The sequence below is a fragment of the Ranitomeya variabilis genome, chromosome 4 (assembly GCF_051348905.1).
Source record: "Ranitomeya variabilis isolate aRanVar5 chromosome 4, aRanVar5.hap1, whole genome shotgun sequence".
NCBI lineage: Eukaryota > Metazoa > Chordata > Amphibia > Anura > Dendrobatidae > Ranitomeya > Ranitomeya variabilis.
This window is the reverse complement of record NC_135235.1, coordinates 711,720,941-711,747,740: the sequence shown is the minus strand read 5'-3', so window position 1 is coordinate 711,747,740 and position 26,800 is coordinate 711,720,941. Positions and strand designations below refer to the sequence as shown.

The 26,800-nt window shown below is 43.9% G+C and overlaps 1 protein-coding gene across 1 annotated transcript in view; it reads right to left on the bottom strand.

Annotated features, from left to right (window-relative positions):
* Positions 1–10,556: 10,556 nt before the first annotated feature.
* The window catches only part of LOC143766505 (uncharacterized), a 36,848-nt gene continuing 20,604 nt past the window's right edge, over positions 10,557–26,800 (bottom strand). Inside the window, exons 6-7 of the mRNA XM_077254244.1 lie at positions 23,068–23,161; positions 10,557–13,586 (exon numbers count right to left, since the gene is read on the bottom strand). Of these exons, the coding sequence (XP_077110359.1) occupies positions 11,977–13,586; positions 23,068–23,161 (1,704 nt within the window). The 3' untranslated portion in view covers positions 10,557–11,976. The remainder of the gene's footprint in view (positions 13,587–23,067; positions 23,162–26,800) is intronic.

Sequence of the window (26,800 nt, the reverse complement as noted above, 5' to 3'; positions counted from 1 at the left end):
TCAGCAGTGTCACAGGCTGATTGCCTCCATGCCACGCCGCATTGAAGCAGTCATTTCTGCCAAAGGATTCCCGACCAAGTATTGAGTGCATAACTGAACATTATTATTTGATGGTTTTTTTGTTTGTTATTAAAAAACACTTTTATTTGATTGGACGGGTGAAATATGCTAATTTATTGAGACAGGTTTTTTGGGTTATCAGGAGTTGTAGGCCAAAATCATCAGTATTAAAACAATAAAAGACCTGACAAATTTCAGTTGGTGGATAATGAATCTATAATATATGAAAGTTTAATTGTAATCATTACATTATGGTAAATAATGAAATTTAACACTATATGCTATTTTTTTGAGAAGGACCTGTATACCGGATATGTCATTTAGCAGATCAGCTGTGATAAAGTCCGCTAGGTCGAAACGCGTCGCTCGCCTTACTATGTGTATGATGCCGTCCCAGGAGTCGTCTCCTCATTTTAATATGTTGGATTAAACTTTTACATTTTATATGGAAGCTGGATCATCTCTTCATTTTAAATATCGGGTTACTAAGTGCGGCTCTGCGCTTAGTAACCCGATGTTTACCCTGGTTACCAGTGAAGACATCGCTGAATCCGCGTCACACATACAGATTCAGCGATATCAGCGGGAGATCCAGCGATGAAATAAGGTGCTGGCCTTCTAGCTCCGACCAACGACATCATTATTATTATTATTTATTGTTATAGCGCCATTTATTCCATGGCGCTTTACAAGTGAGGAGGGGTATACATAATAAAAACAAGTACAATAATCTTGAACAATACAAGTCATAACTGGTACAGTAGGAGAGAGGACCCTGCCCGCGAAGGCTCACAATCTACAAGGGATGGGTGAGGATACAGTAGGTGAGGGTAGAGCTGGTCATGCAGTGGTTTGGTTGATCGGTGGTTACTGCAGGTTGTAGGCTTGTCGGAAGAGGTGGGTCTTCAGATTCTTTTTGAAGGTTTCGATGGTGGGCGAGAGTCTGATGTGTTGTGGTAGAGGGTTCCAGAGTAGGGGTGATACGCGAGAGAAATCTTGTATACGATTGTGGGAAGAGGAGATAAGAGGGGAGTAGAGAAGGAGATCTTGTGAGGATCAGAGGTTGCGTGTAGGAAAGTACCGGGAGATGAGGTCACAGATGTAAGGAGGAGACAGGTTGTGGATGGCTTTGTACGTCATGGTTAGGGTTTTGTAGTGGAGTCTCTGGGCAATGGGGAGCCAGTGAAGGGATTGACAGAGGGGAGAGGCCGGAGAATAGCGGGGGGACAGGTGGATTAGTCGGGCAGCAGAGTTTAGAATAGATTGGAGGGGTGCGAGAGTGTTTGAGGGGAGGCCACAGAGCAGGAGGTTGCAGTAGTCAAGGTGAGAGATGATGAGGGCATGGACTAGGGTTTTTGCAGATTCTTGGTTGAGGAATGAACGGATTCGTGCAATATTTTTGAGTTGAAGTCGGCAGGAAGTGGAAAGGGCTTGGATATGTGGTTTGAAGGAGAGATCAGCGTCAAGGATAACCCCGAGGCAGCGAGCTTGTGGGACTGGGGAGAGTGGGCAGCCATTTACTGTAATGGATAGGTTCGTTGGGGGGGGTCACGTGAGATGGGGGAAAGATGATGAATTCTGTTTTGTCCATGTTAAGTTTCAGAAATTTAGCGGAGAAGAAGGATGAAATAGTGGACAGACATTGAGGGATTCTGGTTAGTAGGGAGGTGATATCTGGTCCAGAGATGTAGATCTGTGTGTCATCAGCATAGAGGTGATACTGAAAGCCATGAGATTCTATGAGCTGTCCCAGGCCAAAGGTGTAAATGGAGAAGAGCAGGGGCCCAAGGACTGAACCTTGTGGGACTCCGACAGATAGGGGGCGAGGTGAGGAGGTGGTGTTGAGTGGGAGACGCTGAATGTCCGGTCTGTTAGGTATGATGAGATCCAGGATAGGGCTAAGTCTGTGATGCCAAGGGATGAGAGGGTCTGTAATAATAGGGAATGGTCCACTGTGTCAAAGGCAGCCGACAGGTCGAGGAGGAGGAGAACAGAGTAGTGTCGCTTGCTCTTGGCGGTTAAGAGGTCATTGGTGACCTTAGTTAGCGCAGTTTCAGTGGAATGGTGTGACCGGAAGCCAGATTGTAAGCGGTCAAAGAGGGAGCAAGAAGAGAGATGGGAGGACAGTTCAAGGTAGACGTGTTGTTCCAGTAGTTTTGAGGCATAGGGGAGAAGTGATATAGGGCGATAGCTAGATACAGAGGATGGGTCAAGAGAGGGCTTTTTGAGGATAGGTGTGATGGAGGCATGTTTAAAGCTTGAGGGGAAAACACCAGTTGTTAGTGATAGGTTGAAGAGATGGGTTAGGGTTGGGATGAAGATTGTGGTGAGGTTTGGGATGAGGTGGGATGGGAGCGGGTCAAGTGCACAGGTGGTGAGATGCGATCTTGAGAGTAGAGTGGCGAGTTGATCTTCTGTAATGGTGGAGTAGTTGGTTTTGGAGGTGGAGGGTAGGGAAGTTGGGAGGAAGGGCTCTGGGGCTTGTTGACCAAAACTGTCTCTGATGTTATCAATCTTCTGCTTGAAGAATGAGGCAAAGTCTTCAGCAGAGATAAGTGAGAAGGGAGGAGGTGCTGGGGGACGGAGGAGAGAATTGAAGGTGTTGAATAACTGTTTAGGGTTGTGAGACAGGGAGGATATGAGAGATGAGAAGTAGGTTTGTTTAGCTGTTTCAGCTGTTTAGGATCCAGATCGCTGCTGCGTGTCAAACACGATATCGCTATCCAGGACGCTGCAACGTCACGGATCGCTATCGTTGTTAAGTGTGAAGGTACCTTTACTTTAGCCCCAACCCTAACTTTAGCCCCAACCTTAACCCCAACCCTAACTTTAGCCCCAACCCTACCCTAACTATAGCCCAAACCCTGACCCTAATGGGAAAATGGAAATAAATACATTTTTACACATATTATTATTTTTCCCTAACTAAAGGGGTGATGAAGGGGGCGTTGATTTACTTTTATAGTGTTTTTTGGCAGATTTTAATGATTGGCAGCTGTCACACACTAAAAGACGCTTTTTATTGCAAAATAGTTTTTGCATCACCACATTTTGAGAGCTATAATTTATCCATAGTTTGGCCCACAGAGTTATGTGAGGTCTTGTTTTTTGCGGGACGAGTTGACGTTTTTATTGGTACCATTTTCGGGCATATGACATTTTTTGATCACTTTTTATTCCGATTTTTGTGAGGCAGAATGAACAAAAACCAGCAATTACTGAATTTCTTTTAGGGGGGGGGGGCGTTTATACCATTCCACGTGTGGTAAAATTGATAAAGCAGCTTTATTCTTCAGGTCAGTACGATTACAGCGATACCGCATTTATATCTGTTTTTATGTTTTGGCGGTTTTACACAAATACTATTTTATGTAAAAAAATAATTGTTTTTGCATCGTTTTATTCTGAGAGCTACAACTTTTTTATTTTTCTGCTGATGATGCTGTATGGTGGCTTTTTTTCTGCGGGATAAGATGACGTTTTCAGCGGTACCATGTTTATATCCATCTTTTTGATCGTGTGTTATTCCACTTTTTGTTCGCCGGTATGATAATAAAGCGTTGGTTTTTGCCTCGCTTTTTATTTATTTTTTTTGCGGTGTTCACTGAAGGGGTTATCTAGTAGTGAGATAGTTTTATAGAGCGGGTTGTTACGGACGTGGCGATACCAAATATGTGTACTTTTATTGTTTGTTTTTTTTTATTTACATAAATAAAAGGATTTATTGGGGAAAAAAAAATTTTATTAGGGGATTTTTTTTTTTTTTTATACATTCTATATTTTTTTTTTTTACTTTCTAACATTGTCCCAGGGTGGGACATCATTATATTAGATCAGATCGCTGATCTGACACTTTGCATAGCACTGTGTGAGCAGGCGCCGGCTAGCCACTTCACTTCAGGACCCGGAAGGAGCCATCTTGGATCCGGGGACTCCTTCCAGAACACCGGAACAACGCAATCTTCAGGTCTCTGTAAACAAATCAATATTCAAGGCAACATTTGAAACAGTTCTTTTAAAGCTTCTTTGTAAAACCAGTAGAAAGCACCTAAATAGGTGCCAACTATATACAATAAAGTTTGTGAATCATTCACTGTCCATGATACGAATGTCCTTTAAACAATTTAACTCTTTAGTGCAAAAACCTTGGCCAGGTAAAACGAACTTTCAAACAGTTAACTTATTCACAGTCATATTCAAGCTTATCTATTTTGGCTGCTTTCAAGGCAACACTTGGCACTGGTTACTTCCTGGCCTGGGAAGATCATAAGTCAAGGTTACGCCTGGTGACAGGTAGACATCATGTGTCTTGTATTCGTGTACAGTCAGGTCATGTCCTGCAATAGGAGTTTGCATGGCCTGGGTACGCGTGATCACTGGTACTGTAGCCACTGCTGTTTCAGTTGTGGTAATGGTACACACTGTGGTCTTGGTGAAGGCTTTAGGGGTTGGTGTTGAAATTGGAGCAGTAGTGGTGACCACTTTGGCTCTAGGTGGCGCTGCTGGTGTCTTTGGTTGGGTACCCTTTAAATTAGAAGCTGCGTCTATGTTTCCTTACATTTAAGGCATACCATCACTTGTCACCAAAATGCCGAGTGAAAGTTACATTGTCCCCTGGATATAAGTCCCTGTCCGGGTGTCCTTCTCCGAGGTGAGATTCCACATCTCCCCGGTTGACAAACACCTCAGCATACAAGCCTGGCTCCTTGATGAACCCACAAACTCTTTTTAGCTTAAAGGCCACTACAGTGCCCTGCCTCAGCGGGGGCCTGGTTAGTCTGTTTGTCCTTGCGGGCCTGAACCTTAGCGCATAGATCTTTTATCAAATGCTTTGCGCCCACCTTGGTACGCCTTGTCCTTTTCCTTCCACTTATAGGCGAGCTGCTGCGGATACTCCTCCCAGCTATGGACCTCCATTATTTCTCCTTCTTGCCTTTCTGCCCCAGGGAACCCCATTAGACCTGTCCCAGGGTTCTTCCAGTGATACACTGTCTGTTCAGCGTATTATCTCGCCTGGCATACTGGTGGGTGGGATCGGGGCTCTCACAAGGCTTTCCATCCCATTGGCTTGGTCCCATTCCCCCAGGATATGAATCCGTCACGATCCATAACATGGTGGTGCAGCTAGCGGGCCCACTAGGAGTTCCTCAACTAATGGGGCACGGTCGGTCTCCTTACCTGCTGCTGTGGGGTCTCTGGTGCCGGTCTCCTCCGCTGTCATCAGGGGCCACCGGATAGGACGCTGCTCCTACAGTTTCAATCCCAGCGCCGCCTTCCATTTGGTCTTGGCGCTCAGCTGCATCCGCAGGAGTTGGTCGCTCAGCTCCTTCACCTCCTCTTTCAGGAACTCTGGGACTTCAGGTGACAGCTCGGCGCGGCTTCCATCCTGGTGGCTGGGGGAGTCCTTACCTTCCACCCCACGCTCCGGGTTCGGTCTGCTCGCCATGTCGTCCTTCATGTTCCTTGCTGCGTTCTCATCTGGTTCCCGCTCTCTCCTTTGGGGGCGGAGCTTCATCTTCCTCCTCCCATTCAGGATCAGGAGGCGGATCTCAGTTGCTGACAGGCATGCCCTCATGGTGCAAAAGTATTTGGAGTGGGCGGCCATTGCTTTCACTCCCCACAGCTAGTCCCCCCCATTATGGCGCACCTTTCTTCTCCAGCGCTCCTCGTGGCGCTATAATGGTGGCAGTTTTGGCAGCAATTCACAATTAACAGTCTTTCAGCACAACACAAGTCTCTTAGGCACACATGACCCAATTCTCAAGGTTGGTCCATCCTGTTCGTGATGCCAAAATAAGTCACCCTCCAGGGCCTTGGGGTACCAGTTACCGGGTCCGGTGTTCACAGGGGGATGTCACGGTGGCGACCCGGTTCGTGGCCCTGGGCGCCCATGTAAAAGGGAAATTGATTAAAGTTAATATTCGTGACGCCACCTGTGGTATTGTCAGTGGGCACCAACGCTGCTTTAAGGGGTCCTCTGGGGTGATGTTAGGGCAGCTAGATGGTATAACTTCCCACAGGTGAAGTATTCCCCAGGGCTCCCGGTGTGTAGATGAAAGATGGTAAATGGTGCAGTAAAGATTGAGGACACATGTTTGCAGTCTCTTTACCTGGTTTACTGAAGACTTCAGGCAGCCACAGTCCAGGGCACCAAGATCACAGGACAGGCAGGGTCCCACTGGCTTGGAAGCAAACAGAGTCCCCTTTACCAGGTGGAGTTAAAAGCCTTCCTCATAGCACGGTGGTGTTGTAGTCCCTTACTGCCTATGACTTCTGATAAGGTCCTCACAGTTCTCTCTGTCCTCCATGAAGGTGGGACATAAACCCATATGGCAGGTGACTCGAGTCTTTTTACAGGATCTCTATCATGACCCGGGCTCTATGTGTCACTGTGCCTCCTGGGTATTAGGGCAAACAGGTGATATATAATCCAGCTGTCCTGCCGGTTTCTGCTGTCAGTCTTAAGAGTCCCTCACAACCTCGGTGTTCCGGCTACTTGTAATCTGCGCCAGGCAGGGAGGTAGCTAATTCACTGCTCTGTTCCACTGGTATCACTCTCCTGTGCTTCTCTCTCCTGCACTCTCACTGCAATCTGTTCTGCTTTCAGTATAATCTCATTTAATCCAGTAGAATGTAAGTCCGCAAGGACAGGGTCCTCTCCCCTCTGCACTAGTCTGTCATTGTAAATTTGTTTACTGTAAACGTTATCTGGAATCCCTTTTCTCATTTATAGCATGGAATTAATGGCACTATATAAATAAACAATAATAATAACCTCTGTCCAGGAGCCTAAGCACTTTCTCGTGGCTGCACAGCCCCTCATATGTTCTTCCTGCCTCAGACTGCTGTCCGGCACTATCTGACTCACTTTCCCTCCAAACCACAATATACTGTATATATATACACTCACCGGCCACTTTATTAGGTACACCTGTCCAACTTCTTGTTAACACTTAATTTCTAATCAGCCAATCACATGGCGGCAACTCAGTGCATTTAGGCATGTAGACATGGTCAAGACAATCTCCTGCAGTTCAAACCGAGCATCAGTATGGGGAAGAAAGGTGATTTGAGTGCCTTTGAACGTGGCATGGTTGTTGGTGCCAGAAGGGCTGGTCTGAGTATTTCAGAAACTGCTGATCTACTGGGATTTTCACGCACAACCATCTCTAGGGTTTACAGAGAATGGTCCGAAAAAGAAAAAAAATCCAGTGAGCGGCAGTTCTGTGGGCGGAAATGCCTTGTTGATGCCAGAGGTCAGAGGAGAATGGGCAGACTGGTTCGAGCTGATAGAAAGGCAACAGTGACTCAAATCGCCACCCGTTACAACCAAGGTAGGCCTAAGAGCATCTCTAAACGCACAGTGCATCGAACTTTGAGGCAGATGGGCTACAGCAGCAGAAGACCACACCGGGTACCACTCCTTTCAGCTAAGAACAGGAAACTGAGGCTACAATTTGTACAAGCTCATCGAAATTGGACAGTAGAAGATTGGAAAAACGTTGCTTGGTCTGATGAGTCTCGATTTCTGCTGCGACATTCGGATGGTAGGGTCAGAATTTGGCGTAAACAACATGAAAGCATGGATCCATCCTGCCTTGTATGGAGCATCTTTGGGATGTGCAGCCGACAAATCTGCGGCAACTGTGTGATGCCATCATGTCAATATGGACCAAAATCTCTGAGGAATGCTTCCAGCACCTTGTTGAATCTATGCCACGAAGAATTGAGGCAGTTCTGAAGGCAAAAGGGGGTCCAACCCGTTACTAGCATGGTGTACCTAATAAAGTGGCCGGTGAGTGTATATATATATATATACATACACATACATACACACACACACACACACAGGGGAGTCACCTAGAAATAGGATCAAAAGCTCCCCCTTGTGGCCTGGAGGGTGAACATGTGTGTATTGTGATTGCCTGATAAAAGATATCCTTCCTCGCTTCCAAGCGTAACATCACTCTCCCCGTGAGGAAAGTAATGCCACTGTAACAACCAGGACCCTGGTGTCTTACACTTGATTGCAGTTGTTGCTGCTAAGGGCTGCCCAACCAGTTATTATGTTTAAGGGGCAATTACTTTTCACACACGGCCCTGTAGGTTTGGATTTTTTTTCCTGTAATAATAAAGACCTTCATTTAAAAACTGTATTTTGTGTTATCTTTGTCTAATATTTACTTTTGTTTGGTGATCTGACACATATAAGTGTGACAAACATGCAAAAGAATAGGAAATGTGTGTGCATATGTCTATGTATATATATATGTGTGGAAAATGGAGAAGACGTGCTAAGTGCTAGCTCACAGGCGACTGCAACGCATGATGGAGCTTGTAGTATTAGAAAACAGTACGCCTGGGGACAAGAAGTGATTTAAAAACATCAGAGTTGCATCTGGCAGACACCAAGTGATGCTATCTGCATGATAAAGGTATATATCTATAATAGGAGTATGGATGCATTTACTGGCCAAATAATAGATTAATGAATAAAAAATGAAACGAATTAGGGTAGTAGATAACGTTTTAAATATTTGGTACAGAAACCTTTGTTTGAAATTACAGAGGTCAGACATTTCCTGTAGTTCTTGACCAAGTTTGCACACACTGCAGCAGGGATTTTGGCCCATTCCTCCATACAGATCTGCTCCAAATCTTTCAGATTTCAGGGCTGTTGCTGTGTAACATTGATATTCAGCTCTCTCCAAAGATTTTCTATTGGTTTCAGTTCTGGAGACCGGCTAAGCACACAAGGACCTTGAAATGCTTCTTACGGAGCCATTCCTTAGTTGCACTTGCTGTGTGTTTTGAGTCATTGTCATGCTGAAAGACCCAGCCACGACCCACTTCAATGCACCTACTGAAAGAAGGCCAAAATCTTGCGATCCATGACCCATTCATCCTCCCTTCAATATATTGCAGTTGTCCTGTCTGGTTTGCAGAAAAGCACCCCAAAGTATGATGTGTTCCCCACAATGCTCCATGGTTGGAACAGTGTTCTTGGAGTTGCACTCATTCTGCTTCTTCCTCCAAATATCGCGAGAGGAGTTGATAGCAAAAAGTACTATTTTGTCTCATCTGACCACATGATCTTCTCCCTTGCCTCCTCTGGATCAATCAGATGGCCATTGGCGAACTTCTAACGGGCCTTGACATATGCTGGCGTGAGTATCAGGACCTTGCGTGCCCTGAAAGATTTTAATCCATGACGGCGTAGTGTGTTTGTAGTACTACTACTGGCATCCCTGCATGGTGTCACCTTCCCCCTGGTGACGCCGGCTTACTCTCTGCCGCAGACCCTCGGCACAATCATCTGCATTTTCCTGCTTCCTGGTTGTGTGAGTGCTGTAGCGGCGCACCTAGTACACACATGTGCACACTCCTTCATTCTTAAAGGGGCAGCACAAGCATATACTAAATACCCTCCAGCTTGTTTTTCAGAGCCATTTAGTATAATTACTACACCTGTAAAATGGCTTCCAGCCAATTGCTAGGAGTTATCCTGTTGAGACCTTAGCAATAATGTACAACGTGTGGGACATAGGAGAGACTGTTGGGGATAAGGGAATACTCTAATTTTACCCCATTATGGCAAAATCAGCGACTGGTGGACTTTGACAAATTTACTGGTTTCAGAGGTTGGGAATCAAGGGGAATTCAGACTTTAGATCAGTTAGTAGGAAATGGAACACTTAAAAGCTTTAACAAACTACAAAAAGAGTTTAGATTGCCTCACGGCCTCTTCTTTCGATACCTACAACTTAGATCTGCATGCATAATTCATTTTAGTGCTGTGGCCCCGGATATACGAAATAAATATTTACTAGAGACTCAATAGCAGCGGCAAAATACACCACCGGCTTAGATGTTTGAAATTATCAGCAACTCTCTCACAGTCTCACATGGGAGACCATCCCCTGACAGCTACATTAAAATAGGAAGCAGATGTGATGCGGATTATGGAAGTTTTGAATCCCCAATAGCTGTAGATCTTTTGCGAACATTGTATCAAGTTAACAAACTTATTGCGCAACATTGGCCAGACGGTCAACCACCGACAGTTAATGAGTTAATAAATAAGCAAAACAATATTATTTGGTTGGAAATTTGACAACATCTGAGGAACCTGGTTGAATGTTCCATGTCTACCATCTGGAGTACTCCAGAGAAATAACATATGGCAATTTCTGGCTTCATGAACACTTGTAGTATCATCAATCCAGGTTAAATGAGATAAGTAGGGCGAGTACACATGCAAACTATTTATGATAACTGAATGGCAGATATTCTAATGTATACACACCACAAAAAAATAATATGAATACAGATTTCTCTGGAGTATTATCGGGGAGGGATGGTTGTATTAGTTTGAATGAAAAATAAATAAATAAATCGAATCCTTGGAAGATGACAACTTTGTTATATTTTATGTAGAACAATAACATATAATGATACCATGTAACATTGAAAATATTTGTCCTACTGATGTCTCTGTAAAAACTATTGTGTAATTTTCTTAATAAAAATTATCTAATAAAAAAGTGTGTATTATAGACCATGAAATATAGTAATTTCTAAAGTAATTTCCCTTTCTCATTCAATAATAAGTCTGTCTTTTATATGTTTTTGTACAATTTGTCAATAATGTATATAGTTTGAGTTATTTTTGATGGTCAACAAAATACTATTTTCCAGTAATTCATTTTTCACACTCTAGGTATGATAATGTCATTTCCTCTGTGTGGGATTTTGACTTCTCATTCCTCATGTTTGGTCCTGTTAAAATATAAACACTTCTGTAAACCTCCCATGCTGGCGCGGTTCCAGCAGTGTCAGCACTTGCAATTCGGGGGCTCAGGTTTTTATGTCATATGAGCCCTGCTTCCAATTAGCGCTGGCTTCACTGTTCTCACCTTCAAACAAATCGAACAATAAGAGGAAGTCAAAGAGAAGTCACAGCACTGGCTTCTAGGGTTGAGCGACTTTTACTTTTTTAGGATCGAGTCGGGTTTCACGAAACCCGACTTTCTCAAAAGTCGAGTCGATTGAAATCGGCCGATTATTGCGAAAAGTCAGGGATCGACCGAAACCCAATGTAAGTCAATGGGAAATCAAAGTCTCTCTCTCTCTCCCCTCCGTGCAAAGCATTGGTTGTGTTGGACTGTGGAAATCGCTACATCCCAAACGGTAATATGGCAGTTATACCCCCTGTGACGCCGCAGAAAGCAAGCCGGAACCTATGTCATCACGTTGCCCACACTCCTTCATTGGCTGAAAAAATGGCGGGGAAAGCGTCATACGAAACGCGACTTTGGCGCGAAGATCGCCGACCGCATGGCCGAACCCACAGTGGGGTCAGGTTTCATGAAACCCAACTTTGCTGAAAGTTGGCGATTTTTGAAAATGTCCGATCCGTTTCGCTCAACCCTACTGGCTTCATGTTCAATACATCGAGGGCGGGGACAGTGAAGCTGGGGCTGATTGGGCACAGGGCTTGTGTGATGCAACAACCTCATGAGCCCCAGGAATGTGAGTGACGATACCACTGGAATAACACCGGTACGGAAGGTGAATGATTTTTTTTTTAATTTTAACAAGGCAAAACATGATGACAACTCCTTTAAGAAAATACAATTTCCGTTTAAAACATTTCCCACATTAAGAACATGAAAAAGGCTTTTCCCCTGTGTGAATTCTCTGGTGCTTAAGCAAATCTGATTTCTGGCTAAAACAATTCCCACATTCTGAACAGAAAAAAGGCTTCTCCCCTGTGTGGGTTCTCTGGTGGTGATCAAGACCCGATTTCCGGATAAAACATTTCCCACATTCTTAACAGGAAAAAGGCTTCTCCCCTGTGTGGGTTCTCTGGTGGTGATCAAGACCCGATTTCCGGATAAAACATTTCCCACATTCTTAACAGGAAAAAGGCTTCTCCCCTGTGTGAATTCTCTGGTGCGTAAGCAAATGTGATTTCTGGCTAAAACATTTCCCACATTCTGAACAGGAAAAAGGCTTCTCCCCTGTGTGAATTCTCTGGTGCTTAAGCATATCTGATTTCTGGCTAAAACATTTTCCACATTCTGAACAAGAAAAAGGCTTCTCACCTGTGTGGGTTCTCTGGTGCTGATCAAGAGCTGATTTCTGGATAAAACATTTCCCACATTCTGAACATGAAAAAGGCTTCTCCCCTGTGTGGGTTCTCTGGTGGTGATCAAGAGCCGATTTCTGGATAAAACATTTCCCACATTCTGAACAAGAAAAAGGCTTCTCCCCTGTGTGAATTCTCTGGTGCGTACGCAAATCTGATTTCTGGCAAAAACATTTCCCACATTGTGAACATGAAAAAGGCTTCTCCCCTGTGTGAATTCTCTGGTGCTTAAGCATATCTGATTTCTCGTTAAAACATTTCCCACAATCTGAACAGGAAAAAGGCTTCTCCCCTGTGTGAATTCTCTGGTGCGTACGCAAATGTGATTTCTCGTTAAAACATTTCCCACATTCTGAACAGGAAAAAGGCTTCTCCCCTGTGTGAATTCTCTGGTGGTAATCAAGATTTGATTTTCGGTTAAAACATTTCCCACATTCTGAACAGGAAAAAGCCTTCTCCCCTGTGTGAATTCTCTGGTGTTGAAGCAGAGCTGATTTCTGGTTAAAACATTTCCCACATTCTGAACAGGAAAAAGGCTTCTCCCCTGTGTGAATTCTCTGGTGCCTAAGCAAATCTGATTTATGGCAAAAACATTTCCCACATTCTGAACAGGAAAAAGCCTTCTCCCCTGTGTGAATTCTCTGGTGCTGAAGCAGAGCTGATTTCTGGCAAAAACATTTCCCACATTGTGAACAGGAAAAAGGCTTCTCCCCTGTGTGATTTCTCTGGTGCTTAAGCAGAGTTGATTTCTGGCTAAAACATTTCCCACATTCTGAACAGGAAAAAGGCTTCTCCCCTGTGTGAATTCTCTGGTGCTTAAGCATATCTGATTTCTGGCTAAAACATTTCCCACATTCTGAACATGAAAAAGGCTTCTCCCCTGTGTGGGTTCTCTGGTGGTAATCAAGAGCCGATTTCTGGATAAAACATTTACCACATTCTGAACATGAAAAAGGCTTCTCCCCTGTGTGAATTCTCTGGTGCTTAAGCAAATTTGATTTATGGTTAAAACATTTCCCACATTTTGAACAGGAACATCTGTTCTCTGCTGTGTGAATTGTTTGATGTTTAAGAAAATGCTTTTCAAGCGGAAAGCTATTTCCATATTCGGAAGGTGAAAACGGCTTCTTTGATTTAGGAGCAGTTCGTTTTTTAATGCTTATTTTGTGACTTTGATTTTCCTTAGTAGTTGGTAAGGAATCAGAAGACAGGACCCATTTCAAAGGATCAGATGGCAGATCTTTGCTGTGAAGGCATGATGGTATATCTGGCGTAATGACATTCACTTCAATTGTATCCCGTGTGATCTCAAGATCCTCTGATTTAAAAATTGAAGATGAAAGCTGGCCCTCTGATCTCCTGGTACAGTAATCTGCTAAGAATAAAACCAATTATTTTTCCACGAAATATCAACAATTTAATATTTTTTGAACATTTCTACTTAAACGGTCATTAAAAATGGCAACTTATGTAATATATTTGAATTATTCACCAACAAAATGACAGTTCACAGTCTAATAGAAAACATCATATGATGAACCAGTGGAGCGTGGGGTTCAACAGTCAACAGTTTGTTCATGCTGTCTCCCATATATGGAATAAAAAGCCACCAAACAATGTTATGTAGACAAAATAATACCAATGAAAAGTTCTACTCATCTTACAAAAAACAAGTCCCCTCTCAGGTCCATCATCTGTCAATGGAAAAACAGAGGTTTCTACATTATTAGTGGCTTGAAAAGCAACATCACTTCCATAAACCAATCTAGCAAAATCCACTCTCCAAAGTTAAATCTCCCCCTCGCTTACTAGCCTTGCAGTGTGCTCAAACCACATTTAGCATCCATGTATTTGGCATTACTATAGCGAGAAGAACCCACTTAATTTATGGTGCGTGTGTCTTCTGGAGCACAATCTGGGCACTATGTGTTGGAGAGTAAAAATGGAAAATTTACCGTTTTATTACCCAACATCCACTGTGCGCTAATTAACGGAAAGTGGCTGTGGAGTCAAAATTGTCACTACTCCTAAAGATTAATTCACAGAGGGTTATGCTGTCCAAAATGGAGTCACTTTATAGGGATTTCTACTGCTCTGGTTTTCTGACATTTTGTCATATTAGGGCTTTTACAAATGCTGTGTCCCAGCTTCTCTGGGATCTGCTCTTATGCCGTCTGCTTATTCATTCTATAGGCGGCGCTGGTAATGGAGGAGACATAAGAACCAGAAGCTCTGGGGGGCGCAGACTGTCGAGCCACCAAGTTTAAGTTGCCTGCAACCTGTGACACCATCCATTCTGGCAGGGGTACCATCCATGGGTTTGGGTGTGCACGCTGTCCAGCTAGAGTAATCTGCTCCTTACTTCAGCCAACTGGAAAGCACCGCACCCCACTAAAGCTTGAAGCATATTGCTGGAAGCTGCGAGATACAGGCTGGTTCTCCTCTGGTTCAGTCCTCTGTACTCAGCTCCCAGCTTGGGTATTTGTTTCCTGTAGTGACTCCGGCCTGTTTACTGGTTACTCTTGTGTCTTTTGATTTTGTATTTTCTCTTCCCTCACGGTTGTAGCCAGACTACCTGACTATTCTTCTTGTCATCTCATACTACTGAAATGCAAATATCAATGTGGTCCAAGCCTAGGGGTCTGTGTGTAAATCCAGATGTAAAGGGGTTAAAGAAGTTAAAGGATGATGGGCAAAACTGCAACTATATAACACACCTACTGAAATAATCAAGCTGAACAGTCTTTTTAAGTATAAAAAGAAAAAATGAGTAACTAACGGCAAAACCTCGTCAGGGTAATTAGAGTATGGAACTCAGTGGCTCTTAGAAAATATTGGCCTTTACGATAGCAATATAAACTATCACATTAATTTCAACAAGAAATATACTTTTAAATAAAACTATATATAAGGCTGTGTGCGCACATTGCGTATTTGCTACACGGTTTCTGCATCTCTTGGCAGAAAAACGCAGCTGACAATACACGTGGTTTTTTATGTGTTTTTGCATATCCAAAGAGCTAAATAAAGATATATTTAAAAAAAAAAATTATAATTGTGATGTAATTTCCTTGTTCAACCTCTTCAGCCAGGTATCCTCATTAATATTAAATAAAGACACACACCAGCCTATGTAGGAGCATTAACATTATTAACCTACATATGCTGTAACAAAAAAGCAATTGTCAGAAATCTGCATGAAATGCAATATCTGTTTTATATTTCAAAATATTTTTTTAAAAATTGCCCGGGCTCCCGCATAATTTTCATAACCAGCAGAGGGAAAGCCGACAGCTGATGTAAATATTCTGGGAAGGAGCTAAAAGCCAAAGATTTGCAGGCTACGAGTATAAATATCAGCTCACAGCTATTTGCTTAGCCTTTACTGGCTAGTTTACAGGGAAACCCCAGAAAAAAAATTGACATGGGTTCCTCCTATAAGCTCGAACCAGCGAAGGCTTGACAGACAGCTGCGGGGTGTTATTAATAGCCTGGGAAGGAACCATGGATATTGGCATCCCCCAGGTTAGAAACTTCAGCTCTCAGCCACCCCAGAAGTGGCGCATCTTATAGATGCGCCAGTTCTGGCACTTAGCCTCGCTCTTCCCACTTGCTCTTCCCACTTGCCCTGTAGCGTTGGCTAGTGAGGTTCATATTTGTGGGGTTGATGTCGCCTTTGTATTATCAGGTGACATCAAGCCCACAGGTTAGTAAGGGAGAGACTTCTATAAGACACCTATCCATTACTAGCCCCAATGATATTGTATAAAACACAGACACCCAGAATAAAGTCCTTTATTTGAAATAATCACAGACTTCTTTATTGAATCAAAATATACCATATTTACTGAATGCCTAATCTCCAACTCCCTTGTCTCCCGCAAACAATCAAAACAATAATAAACCAACATATACTATCCTGTCCGCCGTAGTCCATTTAATATCAAGTGTCCCACGGCGATCTCACGTGTAAAGCAGTCACATCAGGAGATGTGACTGCTATACCTGGCCACCAGTGATACATTGACAGGAGGTAATTATTCCCGCAGTGTATCAGTGCGCTGCTGTGAGCGTTCACCGGAGTTCATCAGCTGATCAGCTGCGATTCTCTCACTTAGGGCACTAACGCTGTGTGAGAACTTTCCCATACAGCGATGCCGTAAGTGAGAGCACCGGAGCTGATCAGCTAATCAACTCCAGTGAACTTTCACGGTGGCTCAGTGGTACACTGCGGAAGCGACTACCTCCTGTCAAAAGATGTAGCCAGTTGGGAGTAGTAGTCCCATCAGACGGCGCCTGGGTATACATGTCCGTCGCTTGAGTACAGACACACATTTTCCGCCCACACACAGAGACACACACGCACGTATTCTCCGCCCACACACAGACACATACATATTCTCTGCCTACACACAGACACATACATATTCTCCGCCTACACACTTTTCCTCCTTTTGACAGTATTTCCCTTTGACAATTTGCAGCGTTTTTGACAGCAAATCTGAAGCTAGTCCGCAAACCTTTTTACACCTGATTTAGCTGCAGATTTGACTGACTCAGTTGAAGTCAATGAGTCAAAAACGCAGCAGAAACGCAAAAAGAATTGGCATGCTGCAGAAAATAAAACAATACAAATACGGACAGAAATTTACTGATCATGTGCAGTACACTTCAGGATTGTCTTTGATTTCCCTTGCTTTAGTATTCCATTGCATTTCCGGAGCATTTACAGACGTAAAAAAAAATGCCACGAAAATGGATTGTGTGCATATAGCCCAATAGTGTAGAGCAGACGTTTGATAAATTTAGATCTCAAGCATTTGGAAAAGGGAATGGAGACCTTTTTGACCCCTTAACGACCAGAGGTATTTTTGGTTTTGCATTTTCATTTTTTGCTCCCCTTCTTCCCAGAGCCATAACTTTTTTTTATTTTTTGTTAAATATTGTAATGTGAGGGCTTGTTTTTTGTGGGTTGAGTTGTATTTTTGAACGAGAGTTTAGTTTTAACATATTGTTTACTGGAAAACGGGAAAAAAAATTCCAAGTGCAGTGAAATTGAAAAAAAAAGGGCAATCCCACAGTTGTTTTTTGTCTTGGTTTTTTACTATATTCACTAAATACTAAAACTGACCTGCCAGTATGATTCTCCAGATTACCACAAATTCATAGACACCAAACATGTCTACGTTCTTTTTTATCCAAGTGGTGAAAAAAAAAATCCAAACTTTGTTAAAAAATAAATAAATAGCACCATTTTAAGAAAGAAGTAAGAAACATTTTTGACTTACAGAGTCCAAGATTAGTCCTAGGAAGGACTGAAGTGTTTCTGGTTGAAGCCTGGATTTTTTGAAGTTCACAATTCAACCTAAAGCCTGCAAAGATGAAATGGTATTAGCCAAACGTTCTTTACATTGCGAGGCTGAATTTGCAATTATTAAAAAGTCATCTAGGTAAGGTACGATTAACGTATCCTGATGACACAGATAAGCCATCACCACGAGCATGACTTTTGTGAAAACCCGAGGAGCCATGGAAAGGCCGAATGGCATAGCCGTAAATTGGAAGTGACGGATCCGGCCCTGTAGGTTGACCGCCACTCTGAGGTATTGTTGATGTTCTGCATAGATAGGAAGATGGTAGTACGCATCCTTCAAATCTAGACCAGTCATGAAACATCTAGGAAACAAAAATTTAACAGTGGACCTTATTGACTCCATCTTGAAGGTGTGGTCATGCAAAAAGGAATTTAATCTTTTTAGGTTAATTATAGTACGAAAAGAACCATCCGGTTTAGGAACCAGAAACAAAGAGGAATAAAATCCTCTCCCTTCCTGATGCTTTGGTACTTCTATAAGAACATTCTTAGCCAAAAGACTCAGAATTTCTGACTGAAGCGCTTCTTGCTGTTCCGGTGCTCTCAGTGATGTTACAATAAAATTATCCCTTGGTAGTTGGGAAAATTCTAATTTTAGTCCGGATTTTACTAGACGAAGGATCCACTGGTTTGAAGTTATGCATTCCCATTTGTGGTGAAAATATTTCAGTCTTCCACCCACTGGGATTTCATTACTGATGGTATCTACCACGTCTGGATGTTTCGGGATAACTAAATAAGGCACCTTTCTGTTTTGTTTCCTTTGTTTCCCAGCGATCCCTTTGTGGCTCATACGGCCTTTTCCTGTTAAATGGCCGTCTTCTAAGCGCTCTCCTATAAATAAACATCACAAAAACGCAGTTAAATGCTCCCATAAAATGTATAAGTTTATTTAGAAACCAATAAAACATATCAAAACAGAGGACAGATTAATGGACAACAATGAGGGGAAATGAAGCACTATGTGGTGGTACAAGTTGCCCAAGGACTACAAGGCCCCATCCCTGCACAACCATACCAATGATTATAATTACCTTATATACTCGAGTATAAGCCGACCCAAGTATAAGCCTACCCCCCTAATTTTGCCACAAAAAACTGGGAAAACTTAATGACTCGAGTATAAGCCTAGGGTAAATGTCAAAAGTAAAAATAGATACCAATAAAAGTAAAATTAATTGAGACATCAGTAGGTTAAGTGTTTTTGAATATTCATATTGAATCAGGAGCCCCATATAATGTTCCATGCAGTTTATGATGGCCCCATAAGATGTTCCATATTAAAATATGCCCCATATAATCCTGCATAAAGGTTAATAAAGGCCCCATAAGATCCTCCATAGACACATTTGCCCAATATAATGCTGCACAAATGCTGATTATGGCCCCATAAGATGCTCTATAAAGATATTTGCCCCATATAGTGCTGCACAAACGTTATGGCCCCATATAGTGCTGCAGAAACGTTATGGCCCCGTATAGTGCTGCACAAACGTTATGGCCCCATATAGTGCTGCACAAACGTTATGGCCCCATATAGTGCTGCACAAACATTATGGCCCCATATAGTGCTGCACAAACATTATGGCCCCATAGATGCCCATACAGATATTTGCCCCATTTGCTGCGATAAAAAAAAAAAAAAAAAATCACATGCTCACCTCTCTCCGTCGCTCAGGACCCCGGCACTTTCAATAGTCACCCGCACCTCGTTCCGGCGCCACTCCATGTTCAGCACCGACGTTCAGCAGAGGGCGCACACTAACTACATCACCGCGCCCTCGGACCTGAGAGTCACTGCTGAAGACAGAGCGGCGCCCGGAACGAGGAAAGGTGACTATCGCACAGCGCTGCGCTCCCCTCCCCGTATACTCACCTGGTCCTGGCGCTGTGCAGTCCCTGCTTCCCCGGCGCTGCAGCTTCTAACTGTACTGAGCGGTCACCGTTACCGCCCATTACAGTCATGAATATGCGGCTCCACCCCCATGGGAGGTGGAGCCGCATATTCATTTACTGTAATGAGCGGTACCATGTGACAGCTCAGTACAGGAAGAAGCTGAAGCTGCTGCTGCCAGCGCCGGGGAAGCCAGGGACCGCGCCTGGACTAGGTGAGTATTTTTAGACAGCCCCCGCTCCCCCTCCCCTGCCGACCTCTGGGTATGACTCGAGTATAAGCCGAGAGGGGGACTTTCAGCCCAAAAAAGTGGGCTGAAAATCTCGGCTTATACTCCAGTATATACGGTAATAAATAAACGACCCATGGCCATATCAAGTAGAAAGGATCAATATCCCTATGTATGGAAGCATAATAGCAATACACAAATCATGGCCACATGCATCTAAATATGCAACAATAATAATACCTGGTATGTGTTACAGCAGGAAGCCTAGAGTCCACCCCGGACCCCGGTGTATTGCTATTATGCTTCCATACATAGGGATATTGATCCTTTCTACTTGATATGGCCATGGGTCGTTTATTTATTAATTATAATCATTGGTATGGTTGTGCAGTGATGGAGCCTTGTAGTCCTTGGGCAACTTATACCACCACATAGCGCTTCACTTCCCTCATTGTTATCCATTAATCTGTCCTCTGTTTTGATATATGTTTTATTGGTTTCTAAATAAACTTATACATTTTATGGGAGCATTTAACTGTGCCAAAACTCCATATATAAACATCACAAAAAACACTTTTCCTGATTATAGTCCTGACATGCATGCAGGTGACATTCACAGTAAATTTTCTTCTGATAGAATATTGATTATATATTCGTACATGTAAAATGTTTGTGACTACTCTATTAACGCTCTCCTATAAGAAGGAAGAAACTGTTTAGGAAATCCCTTCCTTCTTTCTCCTGCTTTATTGAGTAGGTCGTCAAGAACCTTTGCAAACAGGAACTCACCCAGGCACGTGATTGTACATAGTCTGGATTTTGACTGTGCATCCCCCTTCCATCCTTTCAGCCAGAGGGCTCGACGAACCGCGTTGACCAGGCCTGCTGATCTCGCTGCCAGACGGAGAGAATCCGCTGAAGCGTCCGCTAAAAATGCCGCAGCACTTCTGATCAGTGGAACTGTCTGGAGAATTTTTTCTCTTGTGATCTTGCCTTTTACCTGTTGCTCCAGCTGGTCTATCCAACTAATAGTGACCTAGCTGTGCATGTGCCTGATATGGCCGGTTTAAAGGCTCCCGTGTTCGTCTCCCAAGATCTTTTAAGGAGAGCTGCAGTCTTACGATCTAGTGGATCTAGTAAGATTCCTGCATCTTCTACCGGAAGGGAAGATTGCTTTGAGGTGGATGCTACCGCTGCATCTACCTTAGGGACTTTAGACCACACTGCTAATTCCTCATCACTAAAAGGGTAACGCCTTCTGGAAGATGATGGGAGAAACCCTTTGCCCTGTTTGTACCATTCTTTTTTGACAAGGTCAAATGCGGAAATGACTGGAAAGGCACGCAGTTTTTTCTGGCCTAGTCCTGCAAACATGATGTCCTGAACCGACCTGACCTCCTTAGTATCTGGACACCCCATAGTGTTCCTAACGGATTTTATAAGGTTGTCTATACTGTCGACTGGAAAACATGCTCCGCCTTCATCCTCAGAAGAGCTGGGAGATGATCCTGAGGTATTGAAGTATCAGATTAAGCCCTCTTCAGACTCTGAACTGGAAACGGGAGAAAGGCGCTTACTTCCATGTTTCTTTAGGGATTTTGATCCCAGATACTGGATCACCTGCCTTTTTATGGCTCTGATATTTGTGGTCGTAACAGCCGCCTCATCCTGTAAGGTCTGATCTATACAGGTTTGACACAACCTTTTAAGTTACGTGTCGGGCACGGGTTGCATACACAGGGCACACTCCTTATACTTAGATTTATTGGTCTTCTTAGCCTAAGGGGAGAGGCAGAGAAGGAAGGGATCAGCTTATAGGTAGAGGATCATAAACACTCACCCAGTGAAGCTATCATCTTCATCATCATCATACCGGTTCTGGAGGTGGACACACTGTGTGGGGTCTGAGTAGATCTGCATCTCTACTCCTCGTTTTACTTCTCATGTGAGTGTCAGATCCTTCCATGGAACGACAACTCCTTTTTGCCGATGATTTTGAGCCCTTAGTGCTGATTTTGACAGCGCTATCTTGCTCCACCACTGGTGGATGCTCATCATGCGCCGGGGACAGCCATTTGAATTGCGCGGTCATCTGCAGCGCGCCGCCCGCCGCGAACCGGAAGTGCTCCGACCACTTCCGGTTCAATGAAGCAGCATGGACTTACCCGCACGATGCAGCCTCCGCCGCCTTCTAGCACTGCACTCCACCGCTGGTAACTGGAAGATCGGCCCCACACACATGCCTCCTCCATAGGCCGGGCTTTGTTGTCCGGAACCTGCCGAATGGTGAACAGACGAGGGGGGAGGCTGCATGCAGTGGCTCCCCCGCCGCTACTACTGATGCCGCAGCCCCTGCTGTCATCGAGAGGACCACACAGGCGGGTGCACAGGCTCAGGTAATCTGGAGGTGCTCCAACCACCTCCATCTGTAGGAATCCAGGGATTTCTGATAGGAACAGGAAACCAACTGAGGAGGAGAGGGGGACAGCCCTTTTTATCTCTGTGGGTTTCCTGTTCCTATGGGCGGGTCCCTCTCTCAAGTGGGTGCTGTCGTGGCGAGAGGTAAAATTGATAATTCAGTATAAAAGGGAAACTGTTAGGGTATGTGTCCACGTTCAGGATTGCATCAGGATTTGGTCAGGATTTTCCATCAGTATTTGTAAGCCAAAACCAGGAGTGGGTGATAAATGCAGAAGTGGTGCATATGTTTCTGTTATACTTTTCCTCTAAGTGTTCCACTCCTGGTTTTGGCTTACAAATACTGATGTAAAATCCTGACCAAATCCTGATGCAATCCTGAACGTGGACACATACCCTTACAGTACAGAAATTCACACTAGGCCCTCACTGCACATTTAATGTTGTCGATCATAAAAGCAAAGTTTGTCCAGAAAGACTGGACCTGGTCTTGTGGGGACCATATGAGCACATTCAGCAGCACAGAAGGGGAAGAAGGTAGATTCATCCAATAAGATAACAGGTTATAGGAAGCCAACAGCATCATTACCCTCCAATTTCTCTTACAGGCCCATCATAGTATTTTTCTTCAAGTGATTTTCTAACTTGTCAGCACATTCTACGTACACTGTCATTTGAGTTTACAGATCTGGGCAGGTTATGACCATCGTCTCCTAATTTCAGGGTGTAGGTTGGCCCTCCAGGCTATATATTCTATAGAAAAGGGCTTTTAAAGTCCAAAGTCATTTGAACACTTTTGGGTGGAGGAGAATGTTGTGGTCTCGAGGCAAAATGGTGATCACACGATTGTGATCCAGCCAGACTACACCACCGATAAAGCAGCCACAGACAGTGGCTGAGAAGAATCTGTGACTTCTCTGCATTTAGTGGTTACTACTCACCTGGGTAGTCATATGTAGGAATCTCCTCTTTACACCACTCGTCATCACCCCTCACATACGTCTCTGTAGTATTAATACGGGTCAGATCTTCACACTGAAACAAATATTGTAAAAGTCACAGACAGATGGAGAAGTCACATCTATGATCAGCTCTAATCCTGCCATCTCCACCGTTCTTATTACAAACTGGATAAACCGGATTACTTACCAGTAATTGTATTTTATGGAGTCCACGATAGCACCCACTGAGAGAGGGGATCCACCCCCAGGAACAAGAAGCCTACAGATAAAAAGGGGTGGTCCCCCTCCCCTCCTCAGTTGGATTACAGAGTACAAGAGGAACCGCCAAGAAAACATTAGAACATCTTCATAAAAACTACTCAATATGTATAAACATATACTTCAACGTATACTACCATCACCCGAAGTGAAATACATACACATCTCTATTATGTGCTACTAAGGGAGGGAAGTGGGTTCTGTCGTGGACTCCATAAAATACAATTACCGGTAAGTAATCCTTTTTTATTCTCGCCATGACAGCACCCACTGAGAGACTTACAGAGAACCATCATCTGGGAGGGACCACTGTATTGAGGACAGGTCTCCCGAAAACAAAGTCAGATGACAAATTGAGTCTATAGTGGCTGTAAAAGATAGATGGTGAAGACCATGTTGCAGCATTACATATCAGATCAATCGAGATGTCCGCCTTCTTAGCCCAGGAGAATGCCATAGCCCGTGCCGAATGTGCCCTCATTCCATCCGGAGGACCTTCACCCTTTGCTGAGTAAGCCAGACAGATTGTATCTGTGATCCAACGTGATAAAGTGCTCCTTGTGACTCCAAACCCTTTCCTGTGGCTCTGAAAAGACACAAACAGAGCCGTACTCTGCCTTCAGGGATATTTAATATGTACTTTAATGATATGTACTTTAATGCGACAAGACAGAAGACGGACCTATCAGGGCATCAAGGACCAGATTCAGGTCCTAGGGAGGCAAGCGAGCAATGTGTACAGAGTCGCTACGCTCACACGCTGAAATAAACCGTGCAACCCATCTATCTCCTGCAATATTACGACTAGATAGGGCTCCCAAAAGCTGATATCTGATCCTTTAATGTGTTAACTGAAAAACCCAGCTCCCAACCCTCGAAAATTGCAGCAACTGGAACCTCACTAGAGAAAGGCCCAGTATGAAAATTAAGGAACTTCCTCCACACTGTACTGTATATCTTGGTCATGGATTCTTTCCTACTGTGCAGACTGGTACTAATCAGGTTGTCAGAAAACCCCCTTAATTTCAACAACTGCCTCAAGTTCCACGCCGTCAAGTGGAGACCTCTCACCCAAGGATGACAGAATGGACTGCAAGAGAGCAGGCCCGGATCTGATGGGAAGATCCAGGGGTCAGATATGGACATGGCTCTGAGCCATGAAAACCAAGGTCTCTTGGGCCAGAAAGGAGCGAAGAGAATTACCCTTTCTCTCTCGTCCCTGATCTGCCTGATGACTTGTGGAAGCACCATCATTGGAGGAAACACATAGGCCAGACTGAAGCGACAAGGGAACTGGAGGGAGTCGACCAACTCCGGCTGATCTGCTCTGTCCAGGGAGGCAAATCTTTGGACCTTTATGTTGTCCCTGGTAGCAAACAAGTCTATTTTCGGAAGTCCCCACAAGTCCACTAAATTCCTGAATACTTGGTGACTGAGACCCCATTCTCTCTGATATAACGTATGACGACTGAGGAAGCCGCTTTAAGATTTTCCACTCCCCTGATGTGAAGGGCTGAGAGGGACAAGAGATGGGCTTCGGCCAGATCGAGAACATCCACCACAGTAGACATCAGCAATTTTGATCAAGTTCCGCCTTGCCAATTTACGTATACGAATGAAACTGACATGGTATTGTCCGACAAAACTCTCACATGCGTCCCCCGCAGCTGTGGGAGAAAGCGATGTAAAGCATGACTGACTGCCTTTAATTCCTTTAGATTTGAGGAGTCAAGAGCCTCCTCTATGGACCTCTGCCCCTGGGCCAGGTCATCGTCCATATGAGCTCCCCATCCATCAGGGCTAGCATTCGTAGTAACTATCCTGGACGTGCCGGGGATCTAAGAGAGGTGATGACAAAGGAATCTGAGGGGATTCGACAAAACTCTAGTTTCAACCCCGATGTTACTAAGCTCAGGGTCCAGGGATTAGAAGTGATCTCCCGCCATCTGTGGCAAAACATTTTTAACCTGCCGCCCACAGGAGGTCAGGGTCAATGGAATTTATTACTCTTCCTGGGAGAGGATCCGCTAAAATGGGCACCTTTTTGTTTGGTCTCCTTTGTCTCCCAGCGTTTTCATAAGGCCACCTTCTACCGAATGGTCACTTTCTGAAGGCCCTCCTGTAGGACGGAACAGACTGTTTAGGGAACCCCTTCTTTCTCTTTCCCGCCTTGGTGAGGATCTAATCGAGCACACTGCCAAACAGGAACTCACCTTGGCATGGAATTGAGCACAATTTAGACTTTGTACAATTTTATCCAGAACATGTACAATTTTTGTACATGTTCTGGATATAGCCGGTCTAAAGGCTCTGGTGCAGGACTCCCATGATCTTTTAAGTAATGTCTCTGCTTTGCAGTCTAGAGCAATGTTTCTCAACTCCAGTCCTCAAGACCCACCAACAGGTCATGTTTTCAGGATTTACTTAGTATTGCGCAGGTGATAATTTCATTACCTGCTCAAGCATTAATTCCATCAACTGGGCAATACTAAGGAAATCCTGAAAACATGACCTGTTGGTGGGTCTTGAGGATTGGAGTTGAGAAACACTTGTCTAGAGGGTCAGATAGGACCACAAAATCTTCTACAGGCAGGACAAAATGTCTAGAAGTCGAGGCCACTGTGGAGTCCACCTTGGACCAAGCTGTCCAGTCATCTTCCTCAAAGGGACAAAGGGATACCTCCTCCTGGAAGATGAAGGGAGGAACCCTCGCGCTGTCCCTGCTTGCTCCATTCCATCCTGACCAAATCCTTCACCACACCAATAACCGGGAAAGCTCGTCTTTTTCTGCGAGAGACCTGCAAACATAATTTCCTTTGTAGATCTAACCTCTTTCACCTCTAAAAGCCCCATGGTATTTCTAACTATTTCTAACTGATTTCACCAGGTTATCCATACTCTCTATGGGAAAAAAAAGATAGCCCTTCTTCACCAGATGACAATGAATCAGAAGCACCAGAGAATCCAGCCTGGTAACTACTGGAAGCAGAACTGGAGACAGGGGTAACACTCCTTGCTTTAGACTTATGTTTCTTATGCCTGTTTAAACATCCTAAGGACTGAAGTTCCTCTCTTATTAATCATATATCAGCGGATCTAACTGAGGACTCCTCCTCTAAAGTCTGGCTGATACAACTCTGACACAGTCTTTTAAGATAGAGGTCAGGAAGGGGTTGTGAGCACAAGGCACATTCTTTGTGCTTGGCTTTTTTAGTTTTCTTAGCCTGATAGGGAGGTACACAGAAAGAAGGTGAGTCAGCTTAGTAGGCAGAGCAGGGTGGATAAAAATCAATGTTTTTTAAAAAAAATCAAAAAAATCGGATTTTTTTGATTTAAATCGGATTTTTTTTATTTAAATCGGATTTTTTTCAATAAACTGCTTTTTGAGGAAAATATTTTACCATCCAAAGGTTCTTCCATCATGAGATAAAGCTGAGTTGTTTAACTCAGTAGA